The sequence below is a fragment of the Muntiacus reevesi genome, chromosome 4 (assembly GCF_963930625.1).
Source record: "Muntiacus reevesi chromosome 4, mMunRee1.1, whole genome shotgun sequence".
NCBI classification, from domain to species: domain Eukaryota; kingdom Metazoa; phylum Chordata; class Mammalia; order Artiodactyla; family Cervidae; genus Muntiacus; species Muntiacus reevesi.
Window position 1 is genome coordinate 107,553,034 of NC_089252.1, and position 17,845 is coordinate 107,570,878.

At 37.7% G+C, this 17,845-nt stretch overlaps 1 protein-coding gene across 1 annotated transcript in view; it reads right to left on the reverse strand.

Annotated features, from left to right (window-relative positions):
- Positions 1-17,845, reverse strand: part of DOCK3 (dedicator of cytokinesis 3) — a 266,665-nt gene that overhangs the window by 167,469 nt on the left and 81,351 nt on the right. Inside the window, exon 6 of the mRNA XM_065933597.1 lies at positions 4,927-5,075. Coding sequence (XP_065789669.1) covers positions 4,927-5,075 — 149 coding nt within the window. The remainder of the gene's footprint in view (positions 1-4,926; positions 5,076-17,845) is intronic.

Sequence of the window (17,845 nt, forward strand, 5' to 3'; positions counted from 1 at the left end):
CCAAATAAATAATAATGCCTAATCTCAGGGAACAAAATTAAAATGGTTATTATGCAGATGTGGAGAGCTCTGCATTTAATTTAAACTCTGAATAAAATATTGAATACAGTACCAGTTTAGTTTTTATCCTGGGAAGTTCAAACTCATGTTAAAGCAGATACATATAATGGGCATACAGTATGGATAACAAAACAAAGATCAAATAACCCACAGACTAGAGATACTGACAATAATTTTCCTGGTTTTAAGACTCACAATTAAAAATAATCATGGTAAGGCCCTGCATAAGCTATATGGGCTTAGGTATCAGTTCTGGGTACAAACACCAGCTGTACCACTCACTACGCATCAAAGGAAAAGTGCTTCTGAGCCTTACTTTCCTCACAGGGTAAAATAGAGCTCTTGTCTTGGAAGAATATAATAGCATTTCATTATAACCATGCATATGAGTTAGACCAGGTACTTGCCACAGTGATACAGGTTGATGTACTCAAGAAACTATTAATAGCTGTTATTAAGAGCTTCCGAAATAGATTCTGAAAAGGCAGAGCTATAAGGTCTAAGAGTCTAAATAAAAAGGCACAAAGTTTAAAATTATATATGATTAATACTTCATTACATCAATTACAATGTAAAAATACATTCAGAAAATATTGATTGTGCACTTACAACATGCCAACATATGCTATGCTTCAATATTTTATGGTATTTGTTAAGTGTTAGTGGAATAAGAAGTGTAGAGCTATGAGGGCATAAAAGGTGAACAACAGATATGGTTATTGGTGCTCAGCTGTTGCATTGAACAGTCTCCTTTAGCTAATCTAATGTTATGGAATGACTTCATTTTGCAGTACACCATCTCTTCTTTCAAATTAAGAAGGATATTTTAGTTCAAGCGAGAACCGGAGAGAATAGTCCCATCAGTTTGTCTTTTTCCTTTAATAATAGTAGACCTACAAAGTTCTCATTTACGTTTTTTTAAGTGACTGTATTTTCCACCGCGGGTAGAGGGGAAAATAGAGTGAAGAACTAGGGAAAGAAAGAAGTGGAAGGGGAGGGACAAAGGAGGGAAGAAGATACAGAAACACTTGGAGAGGAGGATCACAGAAAAAAGGAGGGAGAAGGTTAAAAAGTGGGGGGGGGGATGGAACTTTGTTCCGAGTTTTTGTTTATTAAAATAAACATATAAACATTCCCCCTAAACACACACACACACACACACACACACACGCAAGTTCCTACTTTGCTGAGAAAAAGTTATTAATGAAGGTGGAACAGCTCTGTACTTCGCTGATAGATACTTCAGTGTTCTCTTTTTCAAATATAATTTGAACTTGTTTCCAAGCTATCATCTTTAAGTTTTAAGATCTGACTGCAAAATATAATTGGTCTGTTTTGTAACTTTCATCATAAAGAGGTATTGATATTTCTAAAATATTTCTCTTGTTCATTTATTGATATGTATAGTGCAGTGAAACTGCAACATAGGATTCATATAACTGTTATTACCATCAGTTCAACTTGTTTGGCACATAAGGATGATGTGTTTGCAAATTACTACTATTATTGATTGTTTAAAATAAATACAATGAAACCATTTTATATATATTCTACTGTCTTGAGCAGAGGAGACAGATCACCAGCTATGCATATTACATTTGCTAAGATTTTTATTGCTCAAAGTTAGATTTAGAGAATACTGTCTGATTTATGGTACATCTGAACCCATGTTATATCACACAAGCAATCTGTGATGTGTGCCAAGCAATCCTATTAACAGTCAAGAGAGGCTCTAATTTAATGAAACAAATAAGGACAGGATATTGTCACTTTAAAAGGTCACAAATAACTAAAATTATTATTGTTATCTCTAGGAAAATAAAAGAAAAGGCGAGGAAATGGTTGAGGAAAGAGTAAACATATTCAGTCTAGGTAATCCAACATCCAGATGTTGTATTTCCAGGAAAAGAACAAAGGCAATAAAGAGGAAATTCTGAAAAAATGATAGAAGAGAATTTCTCAGAGCCAAAGACCAGGTGACTTAGGATTGGAAAAGCCCATCAAACACCTAGCATAATAAATGGGAGAAGAAAAACCAAAACCCACAGTGGAGCACATTAAGCCAATTATAAGAGACCAATTATATGACTCCATTTATATTAAATGTCCAGAATAGGCAAATCTTTAGAGACAGATGAGCGAGATGATAACTAAAAAGCACAGCTATTTTAGGGGTGATAAAATTGATTCTGGTGATGGTTGTATTAAGTCTGTGAATATACTAAAAATCATTAAACTGTCTGATTTAAATTGGTGAGCTGTACTCAGCCATAAAAAAGAACCCATTTGACTCAGTTCTAATGAGGTGGATGAACCTAGAGCCTATTATACAGAGTGAAGTAAGTCAGAAAGAGAAAGACAAATATCATATATTAATGCATATATATGGAATTGGAAAGATGGTACTGAGGAACCTATCTACAGGGCAGCAACAGAGACACAGACATAGAGAACAGACTTGTGGACACGGGTAGAGATGGGGGGGAGAGGGTGGGACGAATTGAGAGAGTAGCACTGAAACATGTACATTATCATATGTAAAATTAGACAGTCAGTGGAAATTTGCTATATGATGCAGGGAGCTCAAATCTGGTGCTCTATGACAACCCAGAAGAGTAGGATGGGGCAGGAGGTGGGAGGGAGGTTGAAGAAGGAGGAGACATATACATACCTATGGCTAACTCATGTTGATGTATGGCAGAAACCAACATAATATTGTAAAGCAATTATCCTTCAATTAAAAATAAATAAAATTAAATTAAAAAATAAAAAATTGGGGATCTGTATGGTATGTGAATAAAACTGCTAATGTTAATGTGTGCTAGTTGCTCAATCATGTGTGACATTTTGTGACCCCATGAACTGTAGCCCACCAGGCTCCTCTGTCCACGGAATTCTCTAGACAAGAATACTGGAGTGGGTGGCCATTCCCTTCTCCAGGGGATCTTCCTGACCCAGGGATTGAACCCAGGTATCCTGCATTGCAAGCGGATTCTTTACCATCTGAGTCACCAGGGAAGTCACCAGGGAAGCTAATGTTAATAAACTTGTTTAAAAAAAGATATTTCAGTATTCTGGGAATGAAGGAAAAAATTTTACCTTCCTGTTCTCTTCCTGAATTCTTTTTTGAAGTCCTACTCTCTCTTCCTTTTTCATAGCATTTTATAATACATAATGAATCTTCTTGATTCTCTTTGAGGATACCCAGGAATTTTTAATGTTCTTTGCTAATCTCAAGCTCTCTCTATGAACTATTTTATTCATCTCCCTTTTTTCCCTGTGAAAGTATTTCTTCAAATATCTAGTAATACTCGACTGTCCATTCAAATTTAAAAGGCACTGCTGCTGTTGCTAAGTCACTTCTGTCATGTCTGACTCTGTGCGACCCCATAGACAGAAGCCCACAAGGCTACCCCATCCCTGGGATTCTCCAGGCAAGAACAATGGAGTGGTTTGCCATTTCCTTCTCCAATGCACGAAAGTGAAAAGTGAAAGTGAAGACGCTCAGTTGTGTCCGACTCTTAGAGACCCCATGGACTGCAGCCTACCAGGTTCCTCCGTCCATGGGATTTTCCAGGCAAGAGCAGTGGAGTGGGGTGCCATTGCCTTCTCTGAAAAGGCACAAGAGACATGCAGAGATTTTATACATGGGTGAATGGCTGCAAGTTTCTCTTTCTGGTAGGTGGAAGGGATCTGGTCATTATACTTTGAAACCCTTAAATGCCTCACAATGGAAGGCTTTCCAATAAAGTGCCAGTTCAAATTTTTGTTGCCCAGTTTCCCACTAGGCAGTTGGTCTTCGTTCATCTAAAGGGGAAACAGCTGGCTGCCAGGCTTTCCAGTCACGGCAGTGAACTATTACTTTACATACTTTTAAGCCCCTCCTTTTTTAAGCTCTAGCACACACTCCTTTTCTTTCATGATTCTAGCAGCTGCAAGGTAGACCAGCTCCTTCATTAGCTAAGGGTCCTCCATATTATAGGCTTCTTCTGTCACTAATTCTCCATCTATTTTTTAGCTTCTAGAAATGGGCTCATATTTCCCATTTATTGCTGGGCTTCTCCCATTCTTTTTATTTTTTTTTTTTATCATTTCAATCATGTCTTGAGGAGGAGAGGAGCTAAACACTTGTTCTAAAATATACTTTTAGGTATATGTATATTTTAAATAGGAAGCAATCTAGTCACTTCAAAGTTCAATGGGCCCGATTTTAAGAGAATATGACAAAAGCATTTTAGAATTATATCAATTATTAAATCTGGAGGAAATAAAACCTGAGTACTATCTACTCTAGCTTCCCATGTCAAAGTCTTATAATTTTACTTGTATGGCAATAGCAAATAAGCATACCCACTGCATAAATACAGGACTATTTCTGGATGATAAATAGTTAAGAATATTCTGAAGTACAGATGTAGCCAGCTCCCGTTTGTAGTATATGCTTACTCAGAATTCATTATATGACTATAAGATGTAAAGGACACTAAATTCACAAGAAATTAAAAGGTACTAAAGGATGAAACAAAAGAGTATTCTGATTACTGAGGTCTACAACCAAGGAATCTGAGCTGGAAGAAATCCCAGAGGCTAATGCAGTCCAATTATTTAATTTTCTGGAAATGAAAATAGAGGCTGAAAATAGAGACTGACAGAGTTTCAGTGAATAGAACCAACCAGTGAATATCCTTTGCTATAAACTATAAAGTAAAAGAAACAACTACTCATTGTAAAAATGATCAAAGCTTAGTGGCGAATACAGTCATGTCTTTTCATTCCCAAAGATAAGCTTTGATCAGGCACCAACTCCATAAGGGTTGAGTTACCACAAATGAAACTGAGAGACGCCCGAGTGATATTCATACTTACTCATTGCCCCAGTCCAGGCGCACGGTGATGTGCCGCTTAACCTCCCGCACCTGATCCTGAGTCAGGTGACCAGACAGGAGCTGCCTTCGAAGGTCAATAAGTTCATTCATCACATGGCGCAGCTTGTAGAAAAGATCTACTTTATGTTTCTGAAAGGGCATTTTTGGTGTTGGGTGAAATAAAAAAGGGATATGGAAAGGGAATGAAAAAAAAGAGAAACAGTTAAACTATGAAAAGTGCTCAAATCTCTGAACCTCTAAAAAATAAAAGGCAATGTAGAGAGAAGCTTATTTAATAATCTTAAAACAACGTCCTTAGTTCCTACTGTCTAAAAATCTCTATAAAGTGATATCTAACAACATAATTGACCTGGCTCATGTAAAATGCCATTTGTTTACTCTATCCTGGACTATTAATTTTCCAGTAAGTTACTAAACTCAATAACAACAAAAAGAAACACAGAAGCCTAGAGAGGTTTTCACTGACAGAAGCTACTTTGTATGTTACAAGGAAGATTTCAACCATCCAGCAACATCTCTGGTTTCTCCAGAAGGATACTCAAGTTGCCGAAGGGAGGAAGAGAATCACTTGCCCTATTTTGAAGGAACTGTTTCAACATAAAGTTACAGTCTCTGGAGTGAGATTCATTCCAGGTTTCCAGGCCTCATTTAGTTTTAATTAGCTTTTGAAAACAGTATGCATCCCCAGTGTCGCAGATTTCTACTCTTTTCAGTTCAATAAAAAGTCTCACCTTTATAAGAGTTAAGTGGAAACATCTTAGTGAACTTAATTATGGACATCACAGTGCCTTTAACCTTACAAGTAAAAACTGTAAATGCTATGACAGTACACAGATGCTTATCAAAAAGATTAATTTAAGAACACAGGTTTAAAAACTCAAGTTCTATTTGCTCAGAAGTGAAATCTTGATTTTGGAATTTTTGATTCCTGTTTCTATTATAGAAAAGCACAATTTTATATGATAATTAAAATTCCTCAAATGTAACTAGTCCAAAAGAACGCTTTTAAGGACAGATCAATCTTTACCATAGTGTAAGTAAAGTCTCTATCTGGGATTTCCCCTGAAGAGACACTTGCCAAAATAAGCTGGATTCAAAATAAGCTGGCTATAAATAAATTTATAATTAAAATTATAAAAAGTAAATTACAAATTAGTAGAATCAGCTAATGTTTTTAAGTAGCCCTGATCTTATGATCACAATGTTTGGAACAACATGCTACTCAGAACTCATCTAATGGAGCATTAGATTTATAACGGTCCATTTTAAAGAGAAATTATTTTTAACTATTAATAGAAGACCTTAGTAATCACCCACTCTAACTACATCAAGCTGTTCTTTCTTTACTCAATGAACATATGAAGAAAAGTTAAGAACCCTGATGGTTCTTAATGCTGGCAGATGGACAGGACCCAAATTTTCGCCAGCTCAAAAACAACAAAGCCTAAGCAAATTGCATCTGCAAAACTGAGAGCTTGAAGCAACAGTGGCAATGTGCTGTTTTCTTCCAGCGCATGCATTTCTTTTTGACAAATCAGGGCCACCTGTGTAAATTTAAAATAAGCTAGGATTAATACTTTTCCATCAAGTCATAGGCAACAACCCACTATACAGACATACAAGCATTTATTTATTCACTCAGTTAACACTTATGGAGCACCTGCTGAGTGCTATCACTGTTGTGATCCTAAGTCCCTACTCTCATGGTGCTTTCATTCTAGAGAGCAGACACAGACCATATAGGCAAATACATAATGGTGGTGAGATACACATAATATCTCATTTACAAATACATAATTCTAAGAAGAAAAATTAAAGCAGAACAGGAACAATGGGTGACCAAGGGTGGGTTGGCTGGGGAACAGGAGAAGGTACTGCTTCAGGTGGAATAGTCAGGGAAAGGCTTCTCTGAGAGCTGAACTTTAAGGAGAAACCTGAATGAAATATGGTGACAGCACTTAGGAAACCTGAAAAAAAATTTTTACAGACATGAGAAACAGCAAGAGCAAATGCCTCAATGTGGAAGGAGACTTGGCATATTCACAGAGAATAAACAGATCAGTGCACCTGAAGCAAAGTGAACATGGGGGAAAGTGGTGATCATGCAATGAGAGGCAACATGGGACCAGATTAGGCTGGGTCTTTGTTAATTATGTTAAGGGCTTTAGCTTTTATTCCTAGCAATACTGGAAGCCTCTGGAGATTTGGAGCAGAAAAGTAACGCAATATGACACAAGTCCTGAAAGCATTACTCTGAGTGCTCTGTGCAAAGAGACAGTGGGGGTTCCAGATAGGAAACTATTTATTGCAACAATCCACAACAGGATAGCTGACAGGACAAAGGTAAGAATGGTAAAGGTAAACATTTCAGAGTTTGGAACTTTGATATGTTTTGCAGTTAGGGCTGTCAATATCTGCTGATAGACTGGATGTGAGATATGAATGGAGTCAAGGATCATTCTTTTTGCCTAGACCGAGAAGCAGGCCTGGAAGAGGCAAACAAGGTTCAATTTGGACATGCTAAGTTTGACACTGAGTTTCAACACTTAGAGGTCAGAAAAGTGAGGAGAATCTAGCAAAGGAAACTAAGAAGCAAACAGTGAGGTGAGAGGAAAAGCAAGAGAGTACAGAAAACAGGAGTTAAAAGACTTCCTTAAATGCACTGAGAGGTTACATAAAATACAGACTGAGAACTGGCCACTGTTCTTGGCACTGTGGTGGCCACCACTGGCCACTGATGGAATGGCTAGAGTGATCTCAAGATTAATGGGAAAGGAGGGAAGAGAGACAGAGCACAGACAACACTTCTGTAGAACTCTCACTAACTGGAAGCAGAGAAATGGGGTAGCAAAACAGGGTTGTGCTATTAGAAAAGAGTTATTTGCTCAGTCGTGTCCAACTCTTTGCAACCCTGTGGACTGTAATCCACCAGGCTCCTCTGTCCATGGAATTTTCCAGGCAAGAATATTGGAGTGGGTTGCCATTTCCTCCTTCAAGGGATCTTCCCAACCCAAAGATCGAACCCAGGTCTCTTGCACTGCAGGCAGATTCTTTACCATCTGAGCCACCAGGCAGGATTTTTAAAAACAAAACACAATTTTAGGCTATTTGTATGCTGAAGGGAATAATCTGGTAGAGGAGAAAATTTGATGATGCAGGTGTTAAATCCTTGAATTGTCAAGGAGAGATGGGTCCCAGGTTAAAAGGGGAGATTTTGCTTAAGCAGAATATTCCATTGTCACAGAAAGGAAAGGCACTAGTAGTCAGGAGATTTGGTGACAGAACTAAACTTTCCCTTTGGATGTTTTATTCTCAAGGAAATAAAAAGCAAGGTCACCAGCTGAGAGTGAGTAGAGTGGGAGGGGGTGTTAGAGGTTTGAGAATAGAAGAAAAGATAATAAAAAAAAATTTCATAGAGAGTGGTAACAAATTGTCAGGGGAAGGACAGCTCAACTGTTAGATGGTTTTGACTTTGTAGCCACTAATTAAAAGTGCAGTTTTGTGTTTATTTTAAATCACATATGAAGTATATTGATACTGAAATATCACATATATACATATGTATATACATGTGTATGCATATATACATGTACACACATAATATATACTCACATACACATACATACAATATCTATATAACAAACATGCACACACACATGCATATAATATCAATGCAAGAATATACTAATACATTCTTTTAAGGCATTACATGATTATTTATTTTTTTAAATCAAGAGTTTCTAACATTGTATTTTCCAAAGATGACAACAATATCTCCCATCTTAAGTGCTCTTCTGCAAAAATATGAATCTGACACTCCCCTAGAATGAACTGGAGCCCATTTCTCTCTTTCCTTTTCCTTTCTTGGCTGTGCCTTGCAGCTAGGAGGATCTTCATTCCCTGGCCAGGGATTGAACCTGAGTTACTGACTGAAAGCAAGCAGTCCTAACCACTGCACTGCCAGAGAAGTCCCTGGAACCTCTTTCTTTACAGCCTTAAGTCTGGGCAGGCCCTAAGACTGCTCTGACCAATCCAGTGGTGAGCTGGGACAGCAGTGAGTAGGCTAGTTCTAGACACAGCCCTTAACTAGTCTGGCAGCTTCTGTTTCCTGTCTCTTGGAATACATGTTCTTGGGAGGTTGCCTCTCAGGATCCAGCTGCCATGCTGTGAAATGCCCAAGCTATGTGAAGAGGCCACAAGGAGACACTCCACTAAGCCATCTCAGCTGTGGGGGTGAGCCATGTCAGATGCCACGCCTAGTCAAGCTACACCTTCAGAGAGTACAGTTTCCACCAACATGTGACTGCAACAGAATGATAAACCCTACGTGAAACTGCCCAACTGACCTCACTATATCCAGAGAAGAATGAAATATAGTAAATCACTGTTTTAACCACTAAGCTTTGGAGTAGTTTGTTATGTAGATAAACCAGCACAATTGTACAGTATTTTTTTCCCATAGAAAAATCAGTTACTGTTTCTAATTATATAAAGCTGGGAATACTAATCTGCAATAAGAAAGAAACAGATCATACAATCAGAAAGCAACCCTATTATTATAATCAATGTGGTGCTAACTTCTTTTTCCAGGCCAACCTAATGGCCTCTTTGACCAGAGGTCCTAGCACTAGAGGCTCCACCAGCATTGCTCAGACACCAAACAGTACCTAGCAGAAGAGAACACACACATTCAACGTGAATAATCTAGGAGACTGACTCCAGAGCACATAATTTGCCTGCGAGCACTTGATGCCACACACAGGACAGCTAAATATCCCACTCAGGCTGAGAAATTCTTTTCTACTGAGAAACCTGCTCCTCAGTAGACCAAACAAACAGTATATAAGGGATACACCACAGATATTGTGAGTTTGGTTCCAGATCACCACAATAAAATGAATATGAACATAAAGAGAGTCACACAGATTTTTTGATTTCCTAGAGCACATAAAAGTTAGGTTTACACTAAACTGTAGTCTATTAAATGTGCAATAGCAAAAATATCTAAAGAAACAATGTATATATCTCAATTTAAAATATCTTATTGTTAAAAAATGCTAACGATCATCTGAGCCTTTTGTGAGGAGGAGGAGGAGTATGATAACAAAGATTACTGATCACAGATCACCATAACGAATATTACAATGAAAAAGTTTGAAATATTAAAAGAATTACCAAAATGAGACACAGAGACATGAAGTGAGCAAATGCTGTGGGGAAAATGGCACCAACAGACTTGCTCTGCACAAGGTTGCCACAGACTTCAATTTGCAAAAAGGAAAAAAAAAAAAGAAAACCGAAACACTGTATCCGTGAGGCAGAGCAAAGCAAAGCACAGCTAATCCAGGTGTGCTGTAATCAGACTGGCAATAGCATTTAGCTTTCCTGCACAAGCATCCCGAGTTACTCTCACTGCTAAAACAAAAGAAAGAACATTGTTTTAAGGAGAAGAAAAAGAAATCTTAGGAACATGTTTACCCTCTGCAAAAGCTCCAATATTTGTCAAGAATGGTCACATAATGTTTGGAAAGTACACTGAAGAGTCAGCAAAAACCATACATTTAGAAAAATTTAACTACTTTGCAAGCACAAGCAGGTAGAATTTACCTTATCATTGTGAAAGAATTCTTGGAGCTCTGCAGAAATACTCCTGATTTAAAAATTATTTTTATTAAACTGCTAGTAACTCAGTGTTGAAAGAAAAATTGTGCTGCAATGTCTCTAAGTCAGTAAATGAGCAAAGCTGTAGAGTATCCATTATAAACCAAGCTAACCTTATTTTAAAACTATATATGCACAGATTAACATACATTAATAGGACTATAAAAACCTAACTTAAAAATTACATCAAAAGTACTGTTCTTGTCAAGAAAACAAAGGGGCTGCCATAAGTGCTAAAACACTATAGGTCAAAATCAATTTAATAGAAACTAAACACTGCACCTAAAGTTTAAGTGGTTAAGGGAAGATTCCCAGACCTCTCTCCATTTCATCTCTCACTTTCAAACATTCTTTTATTTATATATATGTAGGTGGCTTTATTTACTCCTTTTATTTCTGTCAAAATTTTGATGCATCATTCTTAAATATTAATTGAAAAAACAATATATTAATATAACAAAGAAAGCATTCCAGGAATAAAGGAACATTTCAAAGAAACAATAATCAACATTCTAGAAAGCATAATGATTATAGTATATCCTTGAAAAAAGAACAGGAGATATAACAGAACAGGAGATATAACAAAACAGGAGAAAAAGATCTAGAGCCCCAAAAGCTTGCGGCAGGTAGAAAGAGGATAGCTGCAATTTAAAACAAAATTCAGTAATAATGACAGACTAAAACTTTGAGGAATTCTGTCAGAGAGTAATACAAAAAACACAATACAATGGATAAATGAGAAAATATAAGAAAACTAGTGAATCATTCCAGGAAGTCCAATTCTAATAAAAGAATTTCTAGGAAGAAAAAATTATAAAAACAGAAACTGCCAAAGAAGTAATACATTAATTATTGTACAATATTGTATTGTACAGTACAATACTCCAGAACTGAAGTAAACTAGTTTCTAGAATGAGAGCTCACTGCATAGCTGGCATAATCAGTGGAAAAAATACAACCGAGACATCTCACTGAAAACTGCAGACCACTGGAGACAAAGAGATGATCCTAAAATCTTTCATATAAAACAATTTGTCAATAAAAGACTCAGGAACTAGAATGACACTGGACTTCTCAGTAACAAGACTGGAAGCTAGAAAATAATAAAGTAATACTTTAAAACTTCTGCTCATTATTTGTAATCAAGAATTTTATATCAAGCCAAACCATCAATCAAAGTAAGGGTGGTCTAAGGACATTTCAAGTACGCAAAATCTCAAAAAATATTCTCCTACACACCTTTCTCAGGAAGTTATGGAGAAAGTAATTTATCAAATGAGGAAGTAAACCAGGAATCAAAGTGACATTGATTTAATGCAGGAGACAAAGGAACATAGGAGAGGGGTAAAGAAATCCTCAGGCCAGATTAACACAGGAGGTTGGAGGGCTCCATACAGGTTGTCACTGGGGAAAAAAACTAAAAAAAACACCCTAAAGTATCTGAACATATTCAAAGGAGATCTTCATTTCTGCCAGAAGACTAGGAGGAAAACACATGAAACAAAACAAAGAGCAACAATTATTAATATTAAAAAAAAACAATTTACACAAGAAAGGAAATGTAACTTTAATTTGCTGTATGGCTCAAAGGTGAAAATAGTTACACAGACATAGTAACAGCTACATACTGACTTAACCAGAAAAAAAAAAGATGATATAACTATTTTGGAAGTGCTGGAGGATGGAAAGACTATATGTGTATGGAGAAAAACATTCAAAGATTAATTCTTATCTTCTATAATAAAAAAATCATTAAATAACAGCTAAATAGATAAATCAAAATATATGTTAAAAGAATATTTAGAAATATGAAATAAAAGAAAAAATAGCTAAAAGAACTTAAAAACTTAAGTATGGAATGGCAATCAGGAAGGAGAAGAGATAAGGCCAAAAACTACTATTTTTCACTAAAGACCTAGTTATTTTTAATATATTATTTAAAAATTCATGTAAACATATTTGATTATCTTAAAAAATGAAATTAAATAACCCTTACCATAAAAAGCCTCCCCTACCCCAAGTGTGTTTCTCTGGGTCACAAAGTTAAACAGAGTCTCATTCAGCTTTCACTGCTGTTTGTTACTTTAAATATTAACAAATGAAAGCAGTCAAACCTGCCCAAGTGCAGTGACTCCCTGCCAGAATCAACACAAAGGCTAGATCATTTATACGTCTCATTCCCAGAGTGAATGAAAAATGGAACACATTCCACAGCAGAAAAACACCCTGGAGAAAGCTTTGTCTCTTGACTACAGCATAGCATCTGTCCGTTCACGGCTTCCACATCTGGTGACAGTATATACAGGGCAGAAATGATAGCAGCTACCCTGCCAAACAAGCCCCTTCAGACTATGAGTCAACCAGCTTCAGCAAAGAATGGAAAAGGCAGAAGGCACACATTTACATCCAAGATGTAAATCCAGAGATGCTGCATGAACAGTACTTTCAGGCAAGGCCAAAATTCCAAAGGCATTAAGGGATTCTGCTGTGCCAAATTCTACTCCTGTCTGCTCCAGTCTTACCTGACTGACCTGTCTTGACTCTCTCTTACCTACTGAAACCAACAAAACAGATGGGAACTTCAAACAAAAAGACAAATTACTTCACCCCACCACTCTGTTCTTACAATTTATGTTTATCACCATTAACAACACTCAATCTGTGAAATTTACCCAGACCATTTCCTGCCTTCCTATGACTGACCCTTGCTCTGGCGTCTCATAATTCTTTGAAGTAAAGACAATACAGCATAGTGGATAAGCGCTCTAGAGTCAGAATTTAGACTTAAGTTTTCTGTCCTAACTCTGTGAACTGCTGTGCCTTGGGCAAATTTACTAATCTCTCTGTGAGTGTGGTTGCCTCACCCAATAACAACAACAAAAAGAGCATCTATCTAGGATTATTATAGGAGTTAGCTGTGCCTGGAACCTAGTAAGTTCTCTTAATTACAGCTTTTACCATAATATATTCTTTGCCCTCCCTCCAATAGACATTCTTCTACGAACTTGGCTACCAAACATCACCAAGTCATCTACATGGGCTTCCAAACTATGATCACAGCACCCCTGCCAGTGTACTACATCTGGCCTTAACCTCTGAATCTTACTATGTGCACATGCCTAATAACAATTCTTTTCCATCTTCTACTAGTAAACATGGTCTTGATTTGCACCCTGTTGTTCTTTCGTGTTTTACCTACCTATGTATGTTATCCCTTAAAAGGTATCCTCACTTTTTGCCAGCGGGAATTGGCTGCATGATGCAGGGTGCTCAGACCTGGTGCTCCGTGACAGCCTACAGGGGCGGGAAGGGGTGGGAGGTGTGAGGGAGGTTCAAGAGGGAGGGGACACATGCATACCTATGGCTGGTTCATGCTGATGTAGCAGATGGCAGAAACCAACACAATATTGTAAAGCAGTTATCCTCCAATTAAAAATAAAATTTAAAACATATCCTCACCAACGTTCATGTTCTTTTTGATGACAGTCACTCTGAGAGCTGTGAGGTGTATCTCACTGTGGTTTTGATTTGCATTTCTCAAATAATTAGTGATGTTGAGCATCTTTTCATGTGCGTATATATCTTCTCTGCAAGAATGTCTGTTCAGGTCTTCTGACCGTTTTTTAATTGGGTTGTTTGCTTTTATGCTATTGTGTTATGTAAGTTGTTTATTTATTTTGCATAGTAACCACCACAACCAGTCAGAAAGGCTAATCATCAAAAAGTCTACAAATGATAAATGCTGAAGACAAAGTATGAAGCGAGAACCCTAGTACACTGGTGGGAATGTAACAGTTCATATAGTGCAGTCACTATGGAAAATGGTGTACCTCAAAAAACTAAAAATAAAACTACCACATAACCAAGAAATTCCACTCCTGGGTATATATTCAAAGAGAATTCAAGAAAAATACATGCATCCCAATGTTCACAGCAGCATAATTTTCAATACCCAGGATATGAAAGCAACCTAAGTGTCCACTAACAGATGAAGGTTGCCGTTTGTGACAACATGGATGGATATGGAGTGTATTATGCTTCATGATATAAGTTAGAGAAAAACAAACACGGTATGATATCACTTACATGTGGAATTAAAAAAATAAACAAACGAATATATCAAAACAATAACAGAATCACAAATACAGAGGAGAAACGAATGATAAATACTATGTAGGGGGAAGTGGGAGGGACAAGATAAGGGTAGGGAATTAAGGGGTACACACTCCTATTTACCAAATAAGTAAGCTACAAGGATATATTGCACAACGTGAGGAAGATAGCCAATTATTCTTAAAGCATTTAAAAAATTTATTTATTTCTGAGTTCATTGTTGGCTGGGTCTTCATTGCTGGGTCTTCACTGCTGAGCAGGCTTTTCTCTCATTGTGGGGAGCAGTGGCTGCTGTCCAGTGTGGCCCACGGGCTTCTCACTGCAGTGGCTTCTCTTGCTGTAGAGCATGGGCTCTAGGCACAAGGGCTCAGCAGTTGTGGTGTACAAGCTTAGTTGCTCCGAGGCATGTGGGATCTTCCTGGATCAGGGATCAAACCCGAGTCTCTTGCGTTGGCAGTGAGTGGGTTTCTTTACTACCTAGCCACCAGGGAAGACCTAGCCAATATTTTATAATAACTTTAAATGGAGTACAATCTATAAAAATACTGAGCCACTGTGTTGTTCACTTGAAACTAATATAATAAGTCAACTCTACTTCATCACAAAAGGAAGATATAAAAAGTATAAGGAACTTCTATAAATCAACAAGAAAAAAATCCCAAGTGAAAAAGATAAATGATATGAATAATAATTAACAAAAAGGGAAATCCTAAAAAGAAATACACTAAGCAATGGTCATCAATGCTGCTAGTTTAAAAAAGTCAGCAAAGGAAAATGAAATAAGATGCCTCCTTTATATCTAACAGAATTATTAAAAAATCATTAAAGTACAGCCCAGTCAGCAATTTGGGAGAGTAATCTAATAAAATTAAACAGGTGTACACTCTGCAATGTAGCACCCCCACTCCCCGAGATATCCGAGAGAAACCCTCACACAGGTCCCTGAGAGAATTAATAGATGTTTATTTATCACAGTACTGTTTCTAACAGCAGGAAGTTGGAGGCAAAACTGGGAACAAAAGAAAGAGAATAAGGGGGGAAATAAGGGAAGAGAGGAGCCTTAACTGTACTGATGACTAGAGTGTGCCATGAACAAGGGAGTATAAATATCTCAACCCTCCCTTGAGCTCCAAAAGAAAATATAATAAACAAAACAACATGCCAAGTTGTCACTCTACAATGAAAAATAGTAAGAGGGCCTGATATTGACACTGGCCTTACCAACACTTAAAGAATCAAAACATCAGAAGGCCACACACTTGCAGTGAACTCTAACAAGGCAAAATGGAGGTGTCATATGAATCATCAAAGGATATTGAGAGGACAGTCAGATGGTCTGATGCATGCATCTCCACAATGTAATGAAACCAGATCTCTGCTGTATAAATGCTTCTTCTATAGACTAGGCTTTATGAAATGTCCACTGGCTCCATCTGAATAGGTGATTTATGCTGCACTATTTGGCTTTTACTCCTTTATGGCTCAATTCCACTTTATTTCGTAGTTGACTCTTGAAAAATCAGTTCTTTCCTACCCAGATCCTGGAAGCTTGCCCACCTACTGCATAGACACACCAGCTAACCAGGAGGGATGTGCCCCTAGGAAGGAACGGGCAGGGCCAGCCTAACAACACTCCCTTTTCCCCCTCAAGGATCTGGATGTGCAGCACTAACATCTGACTTTGTGGTTCTCCTTTTTTCTACATTTCTATCATTTACAAATGACTCTTTTGGCTGACATACTTTTCTTTAAATTCATGCTGGTTCCTAAAAAGTCCAGTAGGCTGCATTCCTTTTCTAAGGTAATTGCAACTATACTACGAACAATTATTTATTACCTTCTTTACTAACTCCCAAAGGGAAAATTCATTTTAAAACTTCCTGGGGATGATAACTTCATTTCTACCTTCTTTTACTGACTTTAATGTTGTAAAAGGGAAGAATAAATCTGACTCCATATTAGATGCCTGTGTTTAGTTCATGCTCGCTCTGTACCTTTTATAAAATAATGCTGCCTATGTCCTGAAATATATAGGATAGCCTATTCTTAGGGTGCTGGTCTTTAGTAGTCTATTCACATACAGATAAAAAGTTGCAGAACAGAGAATCGCAGTTGTTGTGTTGGATGTTTACAGAAACATCTGACCTGACCTACGTGACTGGTGGACAGTCACAAAACAAAGGATTCCAGCACCAACAAGTGTGCAACAAATAACCACACCCCTCCCTCAGCGTGCTCTAAATGCTCTGCTGAAACACTTCAGGGAGCTCACGGTTTGGGGAGGTGGGAGAGAGTCACTTATCTCCTACCAAGTTGTTGTTGTTTAGTTGCTAAGTTGTATCCGACACTGCAAGTGCATGGACTGTAGCCCACCAAGTTCCTCTGTTCTCCACTAACTCCAGGACTTTCCTCAAATTCATGTCCATTGAGCTGGTGATACTATGTAACCATCTCGTCCTCTGCCAACCCCTTCTCCTGCCTTCTATCTTTCCCAGCATCAGGGTCTTCTCCAGTGAGTCAGTTCTCCACATCAGGTGGCCAGAGTATTGGAGCTTCAGCTTCAGCATCAGTCCTTCCAATGAATATTCAGGGTTGATTTCCTTCAGGATTGACTGGTTTGATCTCCCTGCTGTCCAAGGGACTCTCAAGAGTCTTCTCCAGTACCACAATTTGAAAGCAACAATTCTTCAGTGCTCAGCCTTCTTTATTGTCCAACTCTCACATCCATACATGACTACTGGAAAAACCATGGCTTTGGTTATATGGACCTTTGTCAGCAAAGTGATGTCTCTGGCCTTGTCTCCTACCAAGGCCCTGCAATAAATTTTTCTCTGCTCCAAACTCCAACATTTTGATTTGTTTGGCCTTACTGTGTGCTGGGCACTTTGGTAAAAAAAAGGCCAGATGTAGCATTTAAATTAGATCTGGCCTCTGAATTGCCTCTTATTGACATTTCCTAGAGTCAATGACTTGCCAGGTGCAATGAATTCCTTCCCAGTTTCAAACCTTTTCTCTTCCTAATCTGTATATATCTTTTAGGGGATCCTTGACTCATCTCACATGACATCTTCATGGCATGTCACCTGTCATCTCATATGGCAGCTTTAATTCACAGTTCAAGGGTC